Genomic DNA, 24,932 nt, shown 5'->3' on the forward strand with positions numbered 1-24,932 from the left:
TTTTTTGTTTGTTTGTTTTTATTTTTTGTTGTTGTTGTTCCTAAAGCATCTTTAAATTTCCAATTAATGTAGAAAATAGTTAAACTGCTTCTGCGCTGGAATTGGAGGAAGAAATGATTTTCTGTTTCTGGACTGAAGTCCAGTAAGTTATTTTATTTGGAGCTTTTTAGGTTTTTTTTATTCTTCAGCTGAATGAACCGAAACAAGAAAAATATTGCCTGTTTCACCACTGCTGTACACCATAAACTGCATTTTTTTAATGTGTCACTTAACTGCTAATGCTGAAAGACTCCACGAAACTGCAGAAGGCTTCCTGTTTACTCTAGTGAAAGCCATGATGACAGTAAGGTTGGGTAAAAACTAAGTGTCCTGACTTTCTATCTCTTAAAGGAATTACTTTAGGAAGTTGAGTTAAAGAAATACCAGATGTCAAAAAACCCCCAAACCTCTCTGCTTTGCAGTGTGGGAAATTAGAAATTATAATAAATGATGTCTGGAAACTTGAATTCAGTCAGGAACCTGCCTCAGTTTTATTTTCTTTAAGGACTCACTGTGACCTGGCAGGTAAGACCATCATTGTTTGTAACCAGCAGTTTATAGCATGATGGCACAGAACTTTGTAGGTACAAAAATGCTGCTAGCGAGATTTCCTTGTTATTTTCTAAGTCTGTGAGAGACTTTTCTCTCTCACAGAAGAGGTAGCAGGGAATATAAACAACCAAGCCACCTGCAACCTTGATAAGTCTTGTTTATGGTATAGTAGAAAAATATTTTGATAATGGATGTTTTAGGATTTTAGCCAATCACCCCCAAGGGGTGGCTGATCCTTTGTCCAATTAGACTATGAAGAAAAAAGTCTATAAAAGGTTTGTAAAATAATTAAATAAATCAATCTTGCTGCACAATTCCTGCCTGCTGGATCTTCTCTCCTCCTCCTCCCTATGGCTGCAGGACACGGTGATATACCCTAGGGCCCAGGCCTGCGGCAATAGAACTTGGCACACCCCATTTTATCCAGCTTCTTTATGCTGCCTTAACTTTTAAACTGCTTTCATCTATTTCTGCAGCTTAGATGCTGAAGGCCTTTGAAAGAGGAAAGCCCCCAAGTTGGTGAAGTGGCAGAACACCATCTCCAGGGGAAGCTCTGTGGGGAAGTCTGGGACTGCAAATGTTGTCTGTCACCTTGTTCATCAGGTAAGAGGTGAAATGCTACATTCACCTCTCCAAAACTAGCAGGATGTGCCCCTTTGCAAAGGAGAAGAGGGGAAAAAAGAAAAAAAGGTATTTTTTTGAAGTGACCCCTTGAAGGATTATAAATTGTGCAAATCCTTTCAGAGTAGATCTCCTTGGATCTTTCTCTTGGAACAAAACTGTATGCTATGATAGACAAATGCCCACAAATTTGCAAAGTGGTTTGCTTTTTTGTTTTTTTCTAATTTAAAAATTCTGGATTTTGTCTGAAGTGATCTTCTTGTAGCTGAACTAATTCACATACACTTAATTGAACAGAGAAAGGAAAGATAACAATTTCTTGTGTTCAACAGTTCTAGCTGGAAGGGCCATTCACAAAATTACCCACCCAAAAATCTGAACTTACATCTTCTAGGACAGAAGGAAGCTCGTGGTCTTGGTCCCCAAGGAAGACACATCTCTGACCTGCAACGAGGGGCTGGGAGCCAATGTGGCCTAAGAGTAACTAGTCACAGAGGCAGTTTGTATTTTCCAGGCATCCTGCGTTCAGTATGTACCCTGGCCCAGGATCAGGGCATCCTGCCTTCTCAGTGACTGGCTCCACCACATTCACTTGCAGCTACACAGGCTGCAGAGGAATTTGGCATAAATAACTGCCTGCAACACATGTAACAAAGCTCTGGTTGTCTGGTGTAGAGGGACTTATAAGTGCTTGTTAAGCAAAAGCATTTCACCACCATTTTTTAAAAAAAAAGAGAAATAATTCAAGGACATATTGCATGCTCAAATAATAATGATAAAAGAAAAGCTTGGGTGAAACAAAATCTTGCAGTAATGCCTGTAAAATCCCCTGGCACTAGCAGCTTTTGAAGTGTTTCACTCCAGTTTGCATTTATGCTAATGAGCACTTGAATATTTCAGTGGTTTTTTGTGTTTACTTCAGCCTGACCCAATAGTTTGCTTTTAAGATCTTATGCTCTGGAATAAAATCATACCTTTTGCCTACACTTGGAGCACATGTTCCTTATTCCTCACTTTAAAGAGTGCCTGGGACCAAGCCTGCCTGCAGCATGGTGTTACTTTTTCCCACAGATGATGGGCTGCTGTTGTTCCAGACATCTTTCAAATGGTCAATGGGATGATGAGACAAACACCTGTTGGTTTGCAGTCTGTATAATCTGCACCATGCTTGCAGATGGTGCCCTGCACAGTTCTGTGAGGTATGTGCTAAACAGCCATGAATGACTTGGAAGCAATGCTGGAAAAAATATAGACATTAAAACTTTCAGCAGTTCCACTCCTGTCAGGTTTTTAGACCTGGCTGGGCACAGCAGAGCACAGAAAGGGGAGGATTTCAAGATTGCAAATGTTCTTGGGCTGCTAATGTGCCATTTTTCAGCTATGAAAGTCTTCACTAATACAGAAATGAAGAGGTTTACCCAGAAGAAAATAAGTGTTGCCACTTTATTGTTTTCGGCAGGAGGTGGTGGTTCATCATTTGAACACATCAGGTACTCTTGTTGTGACTATCATATAATTTAAAATGACAGTGCTTCAAATGGTGACAAAATGACAAAGCACTGATCTGTGGTGGAAGTCTAGCATGGAGAGAGAGCTGCAGCCAAGCAAAATTGTCTGGAAAGGGAGTTGGAAGAGCACTTTGCTTTCATTTTATTTATTTCCTGGGCTTTGCCTTTGTTGATTCACTAGCAGGGAACCAGGAGGTGTGAACCTTGATGTGAATATCTCCAGTTTGTGGGGTATTGTGTCTGTGGCACTCTCTCCTCCAAAATTTTGAGGATTTGTTTATACAACGTTGTTCATCCCTTGTTTCAGCAGTGGAAACTGCTGAAATCAAACCTGGTGCTTTCGCTGTGGCTGGAATACTTACGGCCATCCACATAGTAAGGAAAAAATTCATGGTTAAAACTCTCTTGACTGGTTTGCATTGTCACAGTTGCTTTTGAGATTCTCAAATAGAGAATTTTGCATTTTGGAGATACATATTCTGCTGAAGTTCCCAAGCCTGAGAAATTCCTGGAAGGGCACAAGTAGTTGCTTTGTGACAAACACTGTGAGCTGGTCAGCATCAATAGCTGATGGTAGGAAAGTGTCCTGTGGCTGGGAATTTACTGCTGCCTTCAGAGATTCATAATCCTACACAATTTTTTTTCCTCAGGGACTTGCATGGGTATTAGAAGGATGGGAACGAAGATAGATTTTGTGGTCACAAAATACATAAAATTATTTTTTGTAGAAAAATAGTGTATGTTATAAATGCGGTGATTAGACGAAGTCTAGATAAAATTCCATCTAACTGAAACACTTTCAGCAAGGACTGAAGTTAAATGAGATTCTTGAAGTGTACAAACACATACCAGACAAGTGCTAGTGAGTGATATTACTATCTTAGAAACTGGAGTTATTGCTAAAATGTAACAGCTGTTTAAACTGAAATTAATAGAAAGGCATCCTGTGCCACTTGATTTTTCTTAAGTCATTTTCACTGCTGTTCCCAGGAGAGGCTGAGAATATGGGATTGATTTACAGTGAGAATGAGACCTGTGATTATCTAGTTCCTCATCTTGCCAGTAGCTTTCCTTTGAAAGGTATTCCTGCCCTCCTTCCCACCCCATGTCCCTGCTGGGTTGCAGGGGATGCCACATGGGGAGCTGGAGAAAGGTGTTCAAACAAACCCCCCAGTTTTAACTCAGCCAAGGGAATTATTTACGTGCTGCCCCTGTTAGTATTTAAATCACTGATACTCAGGTCCACGACGACGTCCCTTCCTCCAGTCATTTAGGAGACGCGAATTCTCCGACTGACCAGATGGTCTGTGCTTGTGGTTTCAGGTCTGAACTCTTCAGTGGCCATAACCAACTGCAAAATGCCATAAATGGAACAATAGCATGACTGGAGCTACCCAGTGTCCTTCAGATTAACAACTGGCTCTGTAAGTACCACTGTCCTGATGGGAATTCTAAAAAGCAGTGCCAGCTTCTGTGGATGGTGGGATCTTGGTTGGCAAATTACATGGTGTTAAGGAAAAAGCTTTTCTGCCCAGGAATTGTTCTATGGCTGTGTTCAGTTTGAACTCCTCTCATGTTTTTTGCGATTTACTTATATTTCTAAACAAAGGTAAACCGTCAGCCCCCCACAAGGGGCTCATACATATCCCTTTTAAACAAAGCCTTAAATCCCCAAACCATCTGTGCTGTAGGAGACTCGGATTTTCCAAGTACTGTTTCAAAGCTCAGGCTGGTGTGACTGGTCAGTGATGCACTTTTTAGATTTAAAATCTGGTTTCTTGCTTCTACCTTCCAGCCTATGGTTTTAATCTTCTGTGGAGCTGTGCTGAGCAGAACAGCTGGCCTGTAATTGGGGGAGATTGCTGCAGCCACTTATCTCTGTGGGTGTTACTTCTGTTCTCAGCATTATTGCAGTTAAAATGGTTATCATTTTCATCTATAGTGTCTTGCTAAGACAAAAATAAGCATGTGCCACTTACCTTTTCAGTGTTATTGAATCATTTCAGTATAGAATGATTTACTTTTTTTTTTCTTCTTTTCTTTCCCTGCTGATCCGTGGCCATATCCCAGCAGAAGTTGTGCATTGTTATCACTCTCATGCTATTTAGCAGAAGGGAGCAGGATCTAGATAAGCTTAAAAATTTCTGATTACCATGACTGGAATAACAAAATCTTTTAGTCTGACAATCAAAAAAAAATCCAAACTATTTTATAACTGTGCACCTGAATTCTACAAGTTATTCAGATCTTGTTACACTGCCTTCTTTTCATGCCCCTTTACTATTTTCTTTTAACTCTGAATGGCCCTGGGCAGGTGCCTCTCTTGTTGAGCCAGTCATTTCCTGAGTCATAAAATTGGGAAGCCATACTGGGTGGTCAGAGTTCAAGTGAGTTCTGGAAGAGGGCTTGTACTAACAGATTAGGACTTGAGAAATCTGATTTCAGTTATTATCTCCAGCAAATATTTCTAGTGGGACCTTATATGATCCATTAATCAGTCTGGGTATGATCTGCAACCTGACAGTGTTGATAAAGGTGTTTCTTTTGACTTTATTGAACTTTAGCATCCTCATCCACTAAGTGGGGCCATTGCTTTCTTGTTTCTCTTCTTTGTCTGTCTAAGAAAGAGGCAATGTGCAACGTACATTTAGCATCCAGAAAAAATAATACACATGGCTCTGGCAGCATACAAGTAATGCTACCAATGCAGGAAGAGAAACCTTTAGAAGGTCAAGTTACCACACATCCAAATTCCAGAAAGCATTTGTCATGCCCTGGGAACTGATCTGAAATCTGATCCGTTTTGGAGAATAAATCACCACACAAAAATGCATTAGAATATCTCTTACTGAAATTCCCCATGGAGCTGATTTCCTCGAAGCAGCCTTGGGTATGGTGTGGTAATGGGACTTGTGTTCTGGAAGGAGGCTTGTGTCTGAAAACCAGTAGGGACACTGGAAAAAGCAGTAAATCCCTCAGTGCTTACAGAGGGAGGGACTGAAGCTCCTTCTTGCAGCTCAGTGGAAAGCTGGATCACTCTTCAGGTATGTCCTTATAAATGTTAGCACATGGACCTCATTCTGAAAGTTTTAATGCCAGTACTTTACATTGGGTAACTTGTAATATACAAATAATATCAGCTCCATGAAGACTTTAAAATAGAAAGGAAGAGGATGTTTAAGTCCTGAGGGTTGCTCCCATATTAGATCTCCTTGTACTGCAAATTCTATGTAAGTAAAAAATAAGAGCATTTGACTGTTTCATAAAGCTACGCATATTTGATAGTGCCATATCATAAAACGCTTGTGTCTTGGGTAGCTGGGTGTGGTAGTTGTAAAAGTGTCAGATTTATTCTAGGAATTCTCTGGGTTCATATTTTTTAATTGCTTTTATTACTTGTATCTCCAAGCAGAGGTGCATAGAAACAATCAGTAATTTGTCCTCTAGCCACGTGATTTCATGTAACTGAGCCAACGTCCTCTGCACACAGAAAGAAAGCAAAGCCCCAGGATGAAAGCTCTGCCTCGGATTACCTGGGATTAACTGGTGAACACAAAAAGGGTATTAATAAGAAAATAGTGGAGGGCTAGCACAGGTCTTCTCTCCTGAACAGAGTCTAAGACACAACCTTATACCCTGGTGGGTCTGCTCTGTGCCTCTTTAGCAACTTTTGGTTTTAATGGTTTGTGCTAAAGTGGGCTGGGACAAATGTAATGGATGTAGGGGGCAGGAAAAAACCCTTCTGCTCTAGTGTTCGGTTTTAAATGATTTTCAGATGAAAAGAAAGCTGAATATAGTGCACAATATTATTCCAAATAAGGAAAGGAACTGGCTTGGAAGAGAAGGTGGCTGAGACTGAAAGCAAACACAGCACAAGAGAAATGTAAAGTGCTGTCTTATAAACTGTGTATTTCTCCTGCTCTGTCAGTTTATTCATAATAGTCAGTCCTTAAAGTAAATAAATAAACAGTGTGGATATTTTTTTTCCATTTTTCTTTTGCCATTTGTGTACTTTATTCAAACCATTTCTTTTCAACAGCTTTTTGTCTTTCCTTCCATGGCAACAAAGAGCCAGGGCTCCTTTGCAAAAGCAATACAGTCCTTCCCATGAGACCCTCTCCATGCTAAGGTAGGTACAAATCCCCACCTGTTGTTAGGACTGCTAACATTATTGACCAATAATGATGATAATGAGACAGCTCCTAGAAATGCATTATTAAGATGATGGTGTTACCCACAGCAAGTGGTGATCTCTAGGTTTTATTACACTAAGGCAGCCTTAAAATCTTCAAATCATTTACAGCTTTATCGCACTTTTTCAGTGGCTGTTATTGCTCAGCCATTCCTCTTTTTCTTCCTGTTGCCTTCTCAGATGAGCAAAGATCTTTGATGATTCCCTTTTCTCACTCCGTGAATGAATCAAACAGCTCAAAATCCACAGGGCTTTTAAAAAGGAGGAGCACTGGAAGAAGGAGATTGGTCAGATAGAACAGACATGCATTTGTCTGGAGCTGGATTGGTCTGGTTTTGTAGTTGACATTTGTGAGCACAAAAGCATTACAGAGAAGTAACAATGGCATTTTTAGATTAAATAGTAGTAGATAAAGTTAATTTTGTACTAAATACCACTGTAATATTATGTCTTGCAGTATATTTCTAACTATTCTGAAGTGATAATCAGTTTTCTTTCCTGTGAAAAGATCCATAGTCTAAGGAGACTCTTGAGTGGCAGCCTAGATATGAGAAATGCTATTTGAATTAGGCACAGTTTATGTGCCTAATAAAAAGGCATATACTATGCTTATAGTACCTTCCAGAGGCTTTCTCTCACTTTTAGACCTTCTTCACAAAAGCACATGCAATAAAAATGTTGCTGCCACCAGCTTGTATGCCTGAAAGGTCAATTCTTTTTCTTTGTTCTAACTTTATCAGTTTCTTTAATAAAAGATATTAACTCTCTTCACAAACCTGTCTCACAGAGAGAAGAAAAATATCCCCATCTCCAAAGAAAATATCATTTCTATTTAATGATTAAAACAAATCAGTGTGAGAGAAGACATAAGGCAGCTACCAGAAAATTCTGATGAGTAGCAAGCTATAAAAGCTTCAGTTTTCTGGCCATTCTGAAAGTGGGTTTTGTTTTCTTAGTAAAATTGAGCACAATAGAAGAAGAAATCTTTCAAGGCCATGGTTAATACATCAGGAAAAGAATTCTTCCTTCCTGACAATCTGGACGATGCCCTTTTTGATTCCAGCAGGTGCTACAGCAGCTCAGTACCAACTCCATTCCTTCAGCCTGACTCATGGAACATCCCCTCTGTAAGGGGAGACCAACACCAAACTCGCAGCTTTCACTGCTGGAAAAGACTGAGGTGACCTTGAGAAGGGATTCCTGGCTTTGTCAGAGGAAACTGATGGGAGGGTACTGCCTAAGGCCTTGACTATGAACACACGTCAAAATCATAGGAGATTATTACCAATAAGATCATTATAACACTAATAATTAATAATGATTAATAATAACAAACAACATTCATTACATTTCTATAAAATAAAACAACTATGATATTACAATAGTAATTAATAGTAATAACAATCATTAAATTTCTGTAAAACATAACTGATATTACAATAGTAATTGCTACTAATTAACAGTAAAAACCCCACTACATTTCTAAGAAATATACAAGTAATTAATATTAACAAACAAAAACTATTAAATTTCTAAAGAAGTTAACAACTATGATCTTACACTAGTAATTAATACTAATTAATAGTAACAAACAAAAACCATTGCAATTCCATAAAATGTAACAGTAATTAATAGTAACAAACTCCATAACATTTCTATAAAATGTAACAGTAATTAATACTAATTAATAGTAACAAACAGAAACCATTACATTTCTATATAATCTGGCAGTAATGAATAGTAACAATCATTACATTTCTATAAATATAATTTGGAGATCATAATAATAATTAAATTTCTATAAAATATAATACTACTAAGAACAATGCTAATAAGATGTTAGTCTAGTGCAGGTACCCACACCTGTGTTGTTTATACCGAGTAGAACACAAACCCCAGTTCCAATTTTGAGCTAGTGCATTTTTGTTCCAGGTTCAGCATTTAAATTCATCCCCTCTCTGGGTGTGAATAATACAAGTTATCCCTGTATGGCAGGGAAGAGCCAAGCCTGTGCAGAGTTCATTAGCACACTGTGCTCTGCATGGTCACTGCTTGATTATTTGAGGGTGTTTGTGGAAAATAAGTCTAAAGTTCAGCTTTGGTGGATGATCACTCTTTCTGCACCATTTAAGCATATCATCTCATTTCTAATGGTACTGATTACAAAAATTCATGGGCAACCACAGTCATTTTCTGAATGGAAGGCCAAGAGAAATGTGACCCTGTTATAAAACAAAGCCCATGCTACAGTGAGCGGTGCTAATATGGGCTAAAGGCTTGGGGGGAGGGGGCCTGTTTCCGTGTGTGATTAAATGCATCTCATTGGTATAATGCCTTCCCATTTAAACAGCTTAATTTTAAAATCACCAGATAATTGTGTAATTGTGGTATTTCTGTTCCCGGTGATGAATCAGGGTCTCCTGTCTAATGGTTCTGTGAAAATAAAATTGCCTGAAAGCAGACCCAGCTTTGTTCCATGATGTCACTGTGGGGCTCGGAGCTGGGCCCTGGAGCAGGTAAATGACGTTTCACCTGGCAAATACACCTACACCTACTGGGGCCGGTTCACTTCTCATTCCAAGAAGGATATTACTCATGACATCCCCGATGTGGTTCCACAGGCCAGTCAGCTGCTTCTGATTTCTCCTTGTAGCAGCTCCCTTGAAGAGTGTGTCAGCTGGGAAGCTGCACTGTTGCTGTCAAAGGAAGGTCAATCCATTATACATAGTGTTGTTGGACTCAACTGAAAAGAAATCTACCCAAAGCAAGCAAGTCTCAGTGTTCTTTTATGTCTTCCCATTTCACTAAAACACAAGCCACTTGCTAAATACATGTAATTTGAGTCAAATTGGTATAAATGCCTATCAACGATAGGGGTAACACCAAGGATGCTAAGGAAAGAACAGCTAGGTGTTACCAATTAAATACAGCAGTAGATTTGGGAGAAAGAGCTGGATTTGTATGAACACGCTCTTTGTGCTTTGCTTCTTCATGTAGAATCTCCAGAGACTAGTAAAACACAAGTCATTATGGGCAGCTTCAGGTAATCTTTAATTCTTTCACTTCACCCAAATGGGGCTTGGCACACAATTTCCAGATGCAACTACAGTCTGCTGTGAAACTGCACTGCCCCAGGCTACTGGCTCTGCTAAAGGCAAATGAATGGGTGGGAGAAAAATGTGAGTTCAGGCCAGCAGAAAGATTTGATGTGTCACCTGTGCCTGTTCCATCCCATGTCCACCTCAGCCTGCTGCCAGGGCGGGTTATGCACCACATACACATGTACAGGTCCTGCTTTGTGTGCAAAGATGCTACAAAGCAACACCACACACTCACAGCAATGTGGGGTGTTCCCAGGAGCCATGGTAAAACACTCTGCTCTCCACAGCATGATCGAGGCCAGGTGTGAGACGCACCAGCAAATGAAACCACAGCATGTAACACAAACACCCCCTGCAGTACAGATCTAAAGTCATGGGTCTGTGTAGGACTCATGGTTACTACCCTTTTATTTACTCATATATCCATTTATTTCTGTGTCAGTATTTCAATCCAAATACTTATTGCCTTATCTTGCTATTTTCTTCACTGATGTAATTGAAAGATATTCCTGTAGTTCCTCCACTTTAATTTTGTTAATCTAAACAAGCCTAGCAAAGCTATTTGAATGTGTCTTTAACAGAGACACTGTCCTTCCTATAATCAAGCCAGCAGTTCTTTTGTTATCCAGTCCAATAAAGTGATACATACAGTTTCAAGGGGACTGTTAACATTGCTCTAAATGAAAGCACATCAGTGGCTTTAACAGGATTTTTTTGGATTATGCCAGGAAACACCATGCCTGCTACATGAAAAGTGCACTGGTTTTCTCTTGGCAGTGGCAAATATGTGGGTCACAGCCACAGTAAACCAAAAATACTCCCAGGCCTTTGTTCTTCATTTTTTTTCCCCTCTTCTGTAACTTCCAGATGATGAACTGCAGAAGGTCTTGTCCTCTGGGACATGAATTTATGCAGTGCATTTTGTGATAGTAGGATCCAAAGTACATTTCCTTGCATAGTTAATCTTATTTTTGTCGTTGTACCTGTTGAAAGGCATTTAGTTTCCTGTTTATACAGAGACAGCCCTGACTTCTGTTTTAGCATCAGTTGAAAATTTAAAAGAGAGAGGATTTTCCCACACATTAATGAATATTTTTATCGGTATTGAACTCCAGGTTTCCTTTTTATATCCCCTACCCTAATTTCTTTCTGCCTCTGAGTGCTATACAAAACCCATAAGGGGGACAAAGTCTGAGAAACAGACTTCACGTGAACATTTTAAGCCATACCTTGAGAGGAAACCTTTGCAATTTCAGTATGTGCATGTCGAGAAGAGCTATTAAAATACATGGTTCTCTAAGGCACTGCTTTGCTTCACTGCTTCACCTTCCCCTCCTGTTAGACAACAGCCAATGCAGTCCATTCCTGTTGGGAGGTTTAAATTGTGAGCTCCTTGGGCCATGGGTTGTTACCTTGTTGCTTGGTGCTTTCACAGATTTTAGTCCCAGGAAGCCAATGACCTTGACTGGACACAAAAAACACACCTTATACAAATTATCCATTAAGTATTTTGAGAGTCTTTGGCATCACAGATTCATTCACCCACACTGAATATGTCTCCTGCTCAAGGCAAATTGTCTGAACTTCTTGCATAATACTCTGCCTTATTTATGAGTATTTCTGCCTCTAACCTGCTCTGTGTCTACTACACTTTCTGTTTCTTACCATTTTTAAGGACAAATCAGTAACTTCAAAAGCTGAAGAATCCTGTCCTGAGTGGCCACCTGACAATACGTAGACTCTAAGGCAAAGGCTCAAAAAAAATTGGTGACTTTATATTCCTACCTTATTATATGATGTTAGACACCATCGCATTCTCAAGTTTTACTAAGCTGAAAACAGACTGGAAGACAAAGGAAAATAATCCCTAAAAGCTTAAGAAATACAATTTTACATGTTGGCTGGCTCTGTGTTTTTAAGGTTTTTAAAAACTGAACCAAAGTATCTAAGATTTAAACACCAACTTGAGCTGTCAAAAATCACTACAGATGTAGGTAAAATTATTGTTCATGTAGCAGAATCTAATTCCTGTCTCTCTCTGAATTTTGGACACAAAACTGGCTGACAGCTCACACTGCAGTTATATGAAAACATCACTGTCAAAAGCACAGACACGTCAAACATTTTTCTACTACATTTGTGGTAAAAAAGGCTTTCTAAAAGCTTATCGTTTTAGAAAAATAGCACATATATGAGAAAAACAATGGTTTAAGATTGTTTCTTTTGCCAAGTATCAAGTAAAAGCATTAGAAACAGATACTGCACTATTTCATGAAGTCAGAAAAAGGTAAAGACTCGTAATTTAATGTCATTATATAGACACACTCCTATAATATTGTAATCATCTACTACTTGAGACAATGAAACCAATCCAAAAGCTTTACCTTAAGATAAGAAGAATTTTACACTGGAAACAAACTGAATACATATGGCAACCCTATGCACTATTCAAATGAATCCATTCAATTAATATTTAAATGAAAAATCATTGATATTCTCAAACTTAAGAGAAAAAACTCTTTAATAATCCCACTATACATGGCACTGCAATTAATAACATGCTGAGTGTAAAATGTGCGGGTTTTTTCTTTCTCCTGTTATGGTTTAACATGTCTGAAGGATTCTGTTGCAGATTTGTCTTTTAAAGAGCACAGGCCAAAGAACTTCACTCACATGGGCTTTCCAGTGTCAAATTGTTGATACTGTCACAACTCTTACTGCCATTGTACCTTAAATCCCAAATGAAACAATTACTTCATTATCTAGAGAAGAGTAACCATTCAAGATATGGCATGGAAGGAATAAAGGGAAGATCCTTACCTCTACATTTTCAGAACTTGAATGAAATCTATTCAGAATATAAGAAACACTGCAATATATCACTGTTCAATGGGGAAAAAAAAGAGGGAGAGAGACAAAGAAGGATTTGAGTTTAATTCTTGGATGCTTTTGAAGGACAAGTGAGGTACATGTCCGCAAGTACAATGCAGATGCAAGTGGCATAAGATGTTTGGGGCTTTTATAGCATACTGGAGACTTTAACTTTGTGATAGAAATTGTCACATTACAAGCCTTTCAACATAACCCCAACACCTTCCTACAATTTAATTTCTTCCTTTATTCAGACCACAGATAGTTTCCACAATGGAAAAGTACAGGCAACTGGAGGGAAAAAAACCTCAAACACTGCTGAATGAAACACAGATGTAGAAGGGCAGCAGACGTTCTTTTTCTTGGTAATTATGTTTCTGACAGTCCTTAATGTGATTTCCTACATCAAGAGGAGCCACTGACACAAATAAGTATTTCCAGACTTTGTTTTGCAGTTTTCATTGCTAGAAATGTTCTGTTCAGCTCTACTAAAGGGACAGATAATGTACAGGGTATGGAGGAAAAGTGCTCTTTGCCTGATGTTGTTGGCTTCTCATCCACTACATGGTGTTTGCTGATACAATCACAGTATTTTCTATGGGAAAATGAGTTTGGTCAAACTTCCATTAGGAAGGGTTCAGAATGTAATTAAGATCAGTCTAGAATAGTTCAGTGCCATTCTTAGTTTTAGAGAGGACTGTATCCTGGAGATCCAGGTTAATCTTATCCCTGTATCCATCAAGCTACTGGCAATTTTGAATTAATGGCAAAGTGGAATTGCTGAGGGGTTTTCCCATTCTTAAACATTTTACGCCTTAGTGCTTCCATTAGCAACATGTACTTCAAAGAGATCAGAGTATAGGTGATCCTGTAAAGTATTTTCAGACTAAGACTATTGTGACATGTATTTCACACTCAGTTATTGATGCGTTAGGGAATGAAAAATATGAGAGGCAGAAGGCACCAGTAAGGGGACACTCTATATGAACTGAGTGTGCAATCTGACTGGAAATTTCATCTAAGTGTCTTTGGAATTAAAGGCTGTTATCTGACCTTGGTGCTTACCAAGTTTTCTTATAATTGCTATTGTAAGCAAAAAAAAAAAAAAAAAAAGCTTAAATATAAAAACTCACCAAAAAAAGACCAAAGATTAACACAGCACTTAACTAAACTCAGTAACCACACCAGCCTAGTGATGCATGTTCACTCAGCCAGCACAGCACCGCTGCTGCTTGCAGCAATTTTTGCATCCAGTTTCCTTGGTGTTTTTTTAATCATCTTACAATTTTACGTGAAATTACATGTAGGTAATAGAATGGAAAAACCCAACACCTTCCTACCAACTGCTGCCAGATGTTTTCAAAACTGAAAGTAAGGGTGAGACCCATTCCAGTAAAACTAACAATGGAGTGCAGCAGAGATTCCCTCACTTGCCCACCACATGCCCCGTTAACAGCACAGGCCAGTCTGCCTTTGAGCCACAGCGGGCCAGTAGCCCTGTGCTTCCCATGTTCCCCGCACAAACTGCAGGGAAACAGCGGATCAGGGCATTGCTGCTGTGCCCTGCCTGTATAGCCTTTATGGACTGGAGGCAGAATCTGCAAGACAAGCAAGACCTTTTCTTTCCCTCAGGAGCATCTGCAGCTCTCCTCTGCTGCACAGGCACCTATCTTGTGGCAGTTATAATATTATTTGAAGTTATCTCTTATCTGTCCTATCTGCTTCCTTTTCACAGGAGAATTGAGCTGCTTTCTGTGTGGGGCCAAAGACTGCATACCCTGAGTGAACTCACAGCAGGAAACCTCAAGGCCTTTTTGGGACAGGCCACGTCATTCCAGAGCCCTGTGTGGAAAAGGAACCAAGCAGTTCCTCCAGCTGCCTTCTGCACTAGAGAGCAACTACTACCTTTCTGCAAATTTAAAGCTAGACCTGATGAACAAAAGGATTTCCAGTCTGTCCCCAGGATGTTAAATACACACAGTGTGTCGGTTTGGCCAAATTTAAAAATATATCCTCTGAGACCAGGCAGGTTACAAACCACCCCTCCCCCACCAGGTTCGGGGAAAAAAACCTTTTTCCTCGAAGGAAAGTGAAAGAGATAAAAACTATTTATTTAACAAATACACAGGAAAAAGATACTAATGCTAAATAATGAAACCTCTCGCTGTAGAGAGAAAACCTGGGAAAATTTCAGAGTCCTTCCATAGTCTCTCTCTCCCCCCCTCCTTGGAGCTGGGATGGGGTGGTGGGCCCACCTCCAGGGCCAAGGCCTCGGTGGAAATTCCTCCCAATGTATTCTGATGTTGAAACCATCCAGCACAGAAAAAAGGGGAAAAAAACCCAAAGTCCCAGGAAAACAAAAGTTCAACTCTCCGTCTCTCTCCGGAGAAAAAGAAAGCCGAAAACTGGCTGGAAAGCAAGCAGGCTGCTTCCTCCCGCTGCTGCAGAAGCAGACTGGTTTTATCTCTGTGTCCTTGGAACATGAAAACAAACTGCTTTGAAAAAGTACGCTTTTCTCTCTCCCCTCTCAGGCTCAGGTTAAAGGCATAGAAAGGCATATATACTAATTTCTGGGCATAGTGCAGTGATAGGAAATACAACATCAAGTCATCCCGAGACACACAGGCAGCCATTCCAAATATTATGAAATTAAATAACCTCCTCTATTCTGCATAATAAAACCAAATTGCTACAATTGTGTCATTAAATGCCACACACAGAGAGGATGAAGAATCAGTGCAGCCTGCAGATTTTTCTCAAGTTCTGTCAGCAGCACATGTCTGCCTGCAACAAGGAATACCTATATCCATATGCTTCCTGTCAACCTGTGTGACAAATGCAGCAGAGTCTCTGTGCTCCCAGCTAACAGAGGGAGTAAATGATATATAAAGCCCCCCTTTGTTCCGATCCGTGGATGGAAGGCATGGCACAGACAAAGACAAATGTGATGGCTGCCTGCTGGTCGGGGAGAGTCAGCCACTGCAGCTGTGAGCTGATTCAGAAAAAACACAGCTTTATTTTATGTTTATGGGTTTGAACCCAAGCTGAATGTGTTTGTAAATGACTAGGGTGCCATTGTGGCTTGGCTCCCATGCCGTGCTGCAAGCCAGGCCCGCTCGCTCTGGGCACGGCAGTGCCACGAGATGCCGACCCGCTCCCAGTCCGCACGGAAGCAGCTCCTCCACTTGTCACCGCAGCTGAGTCACCCGCTCACCGGGAGCAAGGGCATCCCAGTTGTTCGATGCCACAAGCCAGCAGCAAACTGCAAATTCCCAGAGTGACTAGGGGGACCTGAGAGGAGGCTGGTTCAGGAGGATTCCTCTATCTTTGTAATGTCCTGCCAGTGGGGTAAGGACTGCCACTATGTCAAAATTTTTCTTCCAAGTGGTAATGCCAAAGAAACTGATTATCATTTTTGCAAGGCTCAGCTTCCTAAATTGCAGTGAAGGAAAACAAAAGGTCACACCAATGTAAGGTCTCCCTTTTGCTCATCCTTACTTGGTCTATTCCCTTCTACTTCCCACATTCTAGCAGAGGAAAGGTCCAGGCTCCTATAGCCATATATTGGTAATCTTAGTATAACATTTTATACAAAGAAGCAAATCAGAGGAAATTAATATAATTAGGCTCATCCCCAGACAAAAGGTGGAGCTGATGTCCCTTGACTCCTCTAAATGATGAAGATACGCTGCTCCTAAAGGGAATTATGACCCACTAGATGTCCTGCAGACCTGTCTCACAGCAGTGGCTGCGAAGTCTTGCTGGTGATACCTGATGTGTTTGGCTGACTTGGGAGGCTAGGTTAGGTCTGAGGTTCCTTCTTCTGCTTTTCAGATGGCTAAACTTAAGCATTATTAAACCCAGCAAAACATTAGGCTTTTAAGCTGAAACACCATGTTCATCACTGAACCACTGTTTGTGATGTGTATTACTGTTAAGTAATACACAAACCTGCAATTTCAGAAATAAAATGTGACAACTCTCAGGCAACTGTGGCAGCAATGATCATTCTAGAACAACACCACTGAAACAGGAGATGATGTTGGCTGTTATTACAGGGCCTGTTTTCATAAAGCTCATATAAAATCCATATGCACAGTAACCATTTGCAAGTGAAAACAGTGGCTGATGTGTGCAATTGTTTATTCTGAATACAGAACAGACATCTGCATGAGCAAATCAATGTGCATGCAAATTTCCTCCAAAATTCACAGAGACGGTTTTGAGCCAAAGCCACAAATGCTTTTTGGAATATTCCTATTGATTTCAGGGATTTTGCCCACAGATGTTATTTCTACACTACTGACTTTACTCCACTGCTCTTAAATATCAAGAAGAGCCTTACGTTTTCTTTTACTTACAGCACAGTTAAACTGATATTGAGTCAAACCAAGCCCAAATACTCTAAGAAGGGATAATCTCAAGAAGTAAGCTTGATAGTCACTAAATAATAAAGTATGAATCATACTGCTATTTATCTTCTCCTGCAGTGGATATTTGCAAGCAAAAATCAGGGATTTCTTCTATTTATTTACCTATTTTCCCCTCCAGGAAGTCTGTTTAATGAGGAAAAACCTCCAAGCTCTTAAAATCCATGTGTATATGTAGGTACAAAAATGCTGTTAGTGAGGATCTTCTTGTTATTTTTCTAAGTCCGTGAGAGACTTTTCTCTCTCACAGAAGAGGTAGCAGGGAATGTAAACAACCAAGCCACCTGCAACCTTGGAAAGTCTTGTTTATGGTATAGTAGAAAATATTTTGATAATGGATGTTTTAGGATTTTAGCCAATCACCCCCAAGGGGTGGCTGGTCCTTTGTCCAATTAGACTATGAAGAAAAAAGTCTATAAAAGAGTTTGTAAAATAATTAAATAAATCAATCTTGCTGCACAATTCCTGCCTGCTGGATCTTCTTCTCCTCCTCCTCCCTATAGCTGCGGGACACGGTGATATACCGTAGGAACCAGGCCAGCGGTAATATTTGGTGCTGCCCGACGTGATTTGCACTCTCTGACGTGTCCTGCTGCTGCGAGCCAAGCCGAATTCCTGTAGAGGTACGCTGTTCCTTTTACCCCCCGGGACCGGGAGGTCCGACAGAACTGAGAAATGGCGAACAGGGGCTCACAGAATGACGCTGTCGTACTGGTCTGGAAAGGTGTGTTTAGCATATTGCAAACCTCCATTCCTGAAAACTCAGTTCGGGAATTATTAGACTGGGCTACTTTAAAAGGGATTTCCATGGACAGAGATACTGCCCTGGACTTTGCCTTATGGCAGGAACTCGGCTCTGCTGTCCGACACGAGCTCCCGACTGGGGAGCCGGCAGCGTTAGGATTATACAAAACCTGGCGTTCATTATTTTTTCTGCTGACAGCCCTTGACTGTGATAGCAGGGCTGGATCGCCTGTCTCGGTGATAAGTGACGGAGGAATGTCCGAGGGGGGCCCCGCTGACTGGGCTTCTGGGGCAAGTGATGGTGGATTCGGAATAACCCCCCCGGCTCCACAGGCAGAGCCTGCGCCGGCTCACCCTGCACAGTCTCAGGACTCCGCAGCCCCCAGGGACCCCGCGCCGCCAGAGGCGGGGGGGTCAGGGCAGAGGCAGGGCGCACAGCCTGCCTTGCCGTTCGGCTGGACGGCAGCCACGGCTTATCCAGGGCCGCAGATCAGCGGCTTAGCCAACTGGACGCCCAGAGAGCGTCCTAGTTCGGTTCCGTATGCACCTGGATCTAACTTAGTGGGCGTAGCGCCGGGCGTGCCCCCCCCGGAACTGCCTGGCTGTGCTCCGATGCCCTCCCTGGCGCTGGACTGTTCTGCGCAGTCGCAGAACCGAGGCATGGACCCTTTTATGCAGCATTTGCCCTTTCTGGCAGAGCTGCGAAACCTATCCCAAAGGATGGAGGACTTGCTCAGCCTGTTAGAGCGGCGAATGCCCGAGCCCGCGCCGCAAGCGGCGCCAGCGCCGGCCGTGCCGCCCGCGCCCCCCCCGCCAGAAGCGGGAGCCGCAGCTCCGAGCCGAGAAACGGCGCAGCCGGCGGCGAAACCGGGAACAGCGCTGCCGCGGGAAAACCCGGAAGTGGTGGCGGCTGCTGAGCGGCGGGCAGAAGCGGCGGCGCCGGGAGCGCCCGCAGAGAACGGACCGGCAGAGGCGCCGGGCGCATCCGCAGAGCGCCGGCCAGAGATGGCGGCACCGAGCGCGCCCGGGGAGCGCGAAACAGCGGCGGAAGCGGCAACCGCGCCGAACGTGGCTGCTGTGCGGGAGACGGCTGCGGCGCCGGGCGCAGCCGTAGCCCCAGAGTCGGCTGCAGCTTCAGTAGCGGCTCGGTCGGAACTGGCCGAGACGGCCTCCCGTAAAGAGACTGCTGTAAAAACTGCCGCGCAGCCAGCTGCAGTCTGTCCTGTCTGTTCTGGCTCTGGCGAACTTAGCCAAAGTGCCTCACATCCCCGTACATTTCTGTTCCCTCCCAGCACCCCAAAGTTGCCTTTGCCTGATGATTCCTCGTCAGGCAGTGAGGCAGATGAGGTTCTGGCCCCGGGTCGTCAGGCGGCTGTAGCCGCGCGGCGAAGAAAAAGGCTGCGCCGGTCTCGCCCCTGGACCTTTCCGGACTGCACGGTAACAGTGCGTCCAACGCATCATAATCGCTTCCTAGAGTCTCTTAAGGTGCAAGCATTGGGGGAGGGTGACTGGAGGTTATTAGAAATCCTTGGATTGCCAAATAGATCTGAGGATTCTGGGGGTAACCGGGGAGCTGTTACACTCCATCCGCAGGCTGTGCCCGACGTTCAGGATGGTACTGGTTCCCCAAAAGCGATCCGAGCTTTCCCAGTGTATAAGGCTCTCCCAGATTCAGGAGAGCATGATAGGCATGAGGTAATTGCTTGGAAAGTTGCCCAGGACCTCCAATCCAAGGTGGCACAATATGGGCTGGGTTCTGCTGAGGTTATGCAAATAATAAGGGTGATAAATACAGATTTGCTTTCTCCATTTGATATCAGACACTTAGGTCAAATTCTATTTCAACCTGTACAATTTACAGTTTTTGAGACAACCTGGAGAAAGCTGGCCAAGAAGACTGCATTAGCAAATTTGCAGCTCCCTGCTGCTGATCCTAGACAGACAGCAGGAGTGGATGCTTTGATGGGGACTGGTCCCTTCTCTGATCCCAGCCTACAGGGTAACTTGCCCTCTAGCAACCTGCAGCAAGCACAACAGGTCAGCATGGCTGCCCTGTTGAAAACCATAGAGTTGTCAGCACCCAGAAAGCGATATACTGAAATAGTTCAAGGGAAATCAGAGTCATTCCTTTCTTTTGTAGAGAAAGTTGCTGCTTCTCTCGAGAAGCAGGTTGAAGATGACGGGTTAAGACAGTTGCTGTTAAGGCAGTTAGTGAGAGATAACGCAAACGAGGAGTGCAGAAAAATCATAGATGCCTTACCAGGGGATCCTGAGGTAACAGACATGGTCGAAGCCTGCGCTAAGGTGGGATCTGGGAACCAGAAAAGGTCTGCTTTGGCTGCGTTCCTGCAGCCTGTTGGCGCATCTTCTGGTCGTGAACCAAAGCAACCAAAACAGGTGAAGAAACGGAAGCGGCCTAAGCCTAGCCAAAAAGAGAACACACCGATCCCCCAGTGCAAAAGGTGTGGCAGGCCAGGGCATTGCACGGGCTACTGTAGATCCCGGACTCATGCCGATGGTTGGCCATTGTCGGAAACTTCCGCCGGGGTGCAAGGAGGGGGAATTGCTCTCCGATGCAGTCGCTCCCCCAGGGGGTGGCACAGGTACAGGCACAGGCCTACCCAGCCACCCTAGAGACGGCACCCAGGGATCAGACGGCACCCACGGATCAGACGGCACCCACGGATCAGACAGGTTTGATGTCCACACCGCAGCCGCAGTCGTCTTAGACTCTAGCGGTATTTATAAAGTTCCCTTGGATGCATATGGACCCTTAGCCCAGGAATCCAGTGCGATGCTGGTGGGAAAACCTGATGTTGCCCATCAAGGAATCTTAGTGCACTCAGGAGTTATTGATGCTGACTTTAAAGGTCAGATTTGCGCTATGGTCTCCACGCAAAAACCCCCTGTAACTATTCCTGAAAAGACCTGCCTTGCTAAATTGGTGCCTTTTAAGTCTTGTGTCCCCAGGATAGAGCAACAAACTCACGAAGATAACGGCAGTGGATCTGCGGGACTTCCGCAGGCCTTCTGGACTGCAGACATCTCTGACCAAAGGCCACAGATGACATGTACCCTGATCCTGCCGAACGCCCGTCCACCCCGGACTCAGCTTCGAGGTTTGATTGATACGGGTGCTGATGTAACTATCATCTCCTCTGCATGGCCTCCCTCATGGCCTTTAGCCCCGGTGGGATCGGCCATCGCAGGATTAGGAGGAACCACACAGAGCTATCTAAGCGAACGGCCTGTGGTGGTGAAGGACTCAGAGGGGCACACAGCTACAATCAGGCCTTATGTTGCTACCACTTCCCTTAACCTTTGGGGGCGGGATGTGTTGGCAGCTTGGGGCGTACGGATTGGGACAAATTTTTAGCAGGGGTCACTGTGTGTAAGGGCGCACAGCATCCTACACTGCCTTTGCGGTGGTTGACTGACACACCAGTCTTTGAGCCGCAGTGGCCCCTACCAAAGAGAAGTTAGACGCCCTTCATCAGCTGGTTCAGGAACAGTTGCAACAGGGGCACCTTGAACCTTCTACTAGCCCCTGGAACACTCCTGTTTTCGTAATTAAGAAGAAATCAGGGAAATGGAGGTTATTGCAGGACCTCCGGAAAGTTAATGCAGTAATGGAAGGTATGGGGGCATTGCAGCTTGGCATGCCCTCTCCCACCATGATTCCTACGGGGTGGGACATCCTGATCATTGATTTAAAGGATTGTTTTTTCACAATTCCTTTGCATCCTGATGACAAACCAAAATTTGCCTTTACTGTGCCTGCCATTAACAATGCTGAACCTGCTAAGAGATACCAATGGAAGGTCCTCCCTCAAGGGATGAGGAACAGCCCAATTATCTGTCAGTGGTATGTCGCCCAAGCTTTAGCCGGAGTTTGCAAGCAGTTTCCTGATGCACGCTGCTACCACTACATGGATGATATCCTGGTGGCAGCGTCCACTCGGGACGAGCTGCTGAGAATACAGCCTCAGCTGCTCGCTGCTCTGCATGCCTATGGATTAGAGGTAGCTCCGGAGAAAGTTCAACAGCATCCTCCTTGGAAATATTTAGGAATGAAAATTTTGGACCAAACTATCCAACGCCAAGAGGTGCAATTCCCGGATTCAATTAAAACCTTGAATGATGCTCAAAAGCTGTTGGGTGTCATCAATTGGTTACGACCTTATTTAGGTCTAACTGCAGAGCAGCTTTCCCCTCTTTTTAATATATTAAAAGGGGACCCTGGTCTGAATTCACCTCGGGAGTTGACTCCGGAAGCGCGGCAAGCGCTGCAGGAGGTCCAACGGGCTGTTTCCGCTCGTCAGGTTTATCGAGTGGATCCCTCCATTGCTATCACTGTTTTCATTACTATTCCAGACCTCCATCCTACAGGTATCATTGGCCAGTGGAATGCACAATGGCCTGATCCTTTGCATATCCTAGAATGGGTCTTTTTGCCTCACCAGCCAAAAAGGACGGTGACCACAGTGTTTGAATTGGTCGCTTCTCTGATAATCAAATGCCGTCAACGGTGTTTGCAACTGATGGCTGCGGATCCTGCAGTAATTGTCATTCCGATCTCAAAGGAATACTTTGAGTGGAGCCTCATCCATAGAGCTCCTTTGCAAAGCGCGCTGCAAAACTTTTCAGGGCAGATCACTTACCATCTGCCCAGCCATAAATTACTGCAGCTGGCAAAATCGACCGTACTTTCCTTGCGGCCGAGAAATAGCCGAGTGCCGGTGCAAGGACCCACTGTCTTTACGGATGGTTCAGGGAAAACTGGGAAAGCCATTGTTACCTGGAAGGAGGGATCGGAATGGCAGGTGCTGAAGGAACACGAGTCAGGCTCTGCTCAGTTAGTTGAATTAAGGGCTGTTACCATGGCTTTTCAGCAATTCTCACAGGAACCTTTGAATTTGGTTACTGACTCTGCTTATGTAGCAGATATAACTCAACGCTTAGATTGTTCACTTCTGAAGGAGGTGAACAATGCGGCTCTGTTTTCGCTGTTGCAAACCTTGTGGTCTGCGATTCAGGCTCGAGTGCATCCGTATTACATTCTGCACATTCGAAGCCACACCAATTTACCAGGTTTTCTAACAGAAGGCAATGCCAGGGCTGACATGCTGGCCAACCCTGCATGGGTAGGGCCTCAGCCTGACAAAATTGCACAAGCCAAGGCATCGCACGGTTTCTTCCATCAAAGTGCACATACCCTGCAGAAGCAGTTCCATTTAACGCCAACCGAGGCGCGCGACATTGTCAGCGCTTGTGCTGACTGTCATGGACTCGCTGCGCCTTTGCCAGCGGGGGTAAACCCCAGAGGGCTAAAAGCCTTGCAGATTTGGCAAACGGATGTAACTCACATCCCAGAATTTGGTCGGCTGAAATATGTGCACGTGTCTATTGACACTTTCTCCTCGGCTATGTGGGCTACTGCTCACACTGGAGAGAAGGGCCGTGATGTCATTGCCCATTGGAAATTGGCTTTCTCAGTCCTGGGCGTGCCAGCTTCTGTGAAAACTGATAATGGTCCTGCCTACGCCTCGGAGAAGACGCGGCAGTTTTTACACCTATGGGGTGTAGACCATACCTTTGGTATCCCGCATTCTCCTACTGGCCAAACCATTGTCGAACGCGCTCATGGTACCTTGAAGCGTGTTTTGGACAAACAGAAAAGGGGAATGCATGGAGAAACCCCACAGAGCCGACTAGCAAAAGCTTTGTATACAATTAATCACCTTACAGTACCACAAAATTCAAATAATCCTGTTATTCTGAATCATTTTCTCTCATTGCAGTCTGCAGGCGACAGACAGCTGCCCCGGGCAAAAGTCTGGGTACGGAATTTACTCACTAACCAATGGGAAGGCCCACATGAGCTTATCGTTTGGGGTCGTGGGTATGCTTGCGTTTCCACAGATACTGGAGTACAGTGGCTACCTTCAAAATGTGTTCGCCCTGACCTGCGGCACCAGAGGCAGAACAGGCAACCTCCAAATGATGACCAGAACGCCAACCATCCAAATGGCGACCAGAATGTAGATCATCAGCCTAATGACTCTTCTGATGATGACCAGGATGTCAACCATCAGGCAGATGGTCCTTCTACAAGCAGAGACTGGGATGGTCCTTCCACAAGCAGAGACTGAATTTTAAATTTCTTGTTATGGAGTCAGATAGTTAAAGCCTTAAGGACATTTTTAGAATTAATAACTGATGTAGATTTCTATTTAGGATTAATAGTAGAGTTGTTATCTTATAAAACAAAAAAGGGGAATTGTAGGTACAAAAATGCTGTTAGTGAGGATCTTCTTGTTATTTTTCTAAGTCCGTGAGAGACTTTTCTCTCTCACAGAAGAGGTAGCAGGGAATGTAAACAACCAAGCCACCTGCAACCTTGGAAAGTCTTGTTTATGGTATAGTAGAAAATATTTTGATAATGGATGTTTTAGGATTTTGGCCAATCACCCCCAAGGGGTGGCTGGTCCTTTGTCCAATTAGACTATGAAGAAAAAAGTCTATAAAAGAGTTTGTAAAATAATTAAATAAATCAATCTTGCTGCACAATTCCTGCCTGCTGGATCTTCTTCTCCTCCTCCTCCCTATAGCTGCGGGACACGGTGATATACCGTAGGAACCAGGCCAGCGGTAATATGTATATGTTAAAGCTTTTCAGTAAAGAAAACTCTTCATAAAGCTCAAACGTCTCACAGTTATATTTTGCTGTTGCTGCTAAGGGATGAAAATAACTAAGTGTAAAAATAAAATATTCTGAAAAGCTTTTGAATTCTGTAATTGTGTTCATGTTGCAATGGGGGTTTTTTGTTTAAATTGGAAGGCTCTCAATAATTGGAAAGCTACCAGGTTGCCC

At 43.3% G+C, this 24,932-nt stretch overlaps 1 protein-coding gene and 1 long non-coding RNA gene across 3 annotated transcripts; both read left to right on the plus strand.

Moving 5' to 3' along the window:
• Positions 1–913: 913 nt before the first annotated feature.
• LOC121661224 lies at positions 914–14,940 on the plus strand. The gene is made up of 5 exons (XR_006014886.1): positions 914–1,194; positions 2,284–2,411; positions 4,044–4,144; positions 6,760–9,428; positions 14,620–14,940. It is a non-coding gene; the product is annotated as an uncharacterized LOC121661224 (long non-coding RNA).
• A 2,811-nt stretch (positions 14,941–17,751) lies between these two features.
• LOC121661225 (transcription initiation factor TFIID subunit 4-like) lies at positions 17,752–24,059 on the plus strand. Of its 2 annotated transcripts, XM_042021169.1 has the most exons (3): positions 17,752–19,501; positions 21,015–21,177; positions 23,860–24,059. In XM_042021169.1, the coding sequence occupies exons 1-3, from the start codon at positions 17,990–17,992 to the stop codon at positions 23,916–23,918; spliced, it is 1,734 nt and encodes a 577-aa protein (XP_041877103.1). In that variant the 5' UTR covers positions 17,752–17,989; the 3' UTR covers positions 23,919–24,059. The 2 variants fall into 2 exon arrangements, with proteins under 2 accessions (XP_041877103.1, XP_041877102.1); XM_042021168.1 differs by lacking the exon at positions 23,860–24,059 and having other exon boundaries at positions 21,015–21,574.
• The last annotated feature ends 873 nt before the right edge of the window (positions 24,060–24,932 follow it).

This window comes from Corvus kubaryi, unplaced genomic scaffold (genome assembly GCF_017639235.1).
Source record: "Corvus kubaryi isolate FWS band 111438036 unplaced genomic scaffold, C.kubaryi_AGA036_p1.0 37126, whole genome shotgun sequence".
In the NCBI taxonomy this organism is placed as follows: Eukaryota; Metazoa; Chordata; class Aves; order Passeriformes; family Corvidae; genus Corvus; species Corvus kubaryi.

Coding starts and splice junctions, on each gene's coding strand:
- LOC121661225 (XM_042021168.1), top strand. CDS start 17,990: ATGGCGAACAGGGGCTCACAGAATGACGCTGTCGTACTGGTCTGGAAA. Junction 19,502..21,014: donor TTCCGGACTGCACGGTAACA/GTGCGTCCAACG, acceptor GTGCCTTTTAAG/TCTTGTGTCCCCAGGATAGA.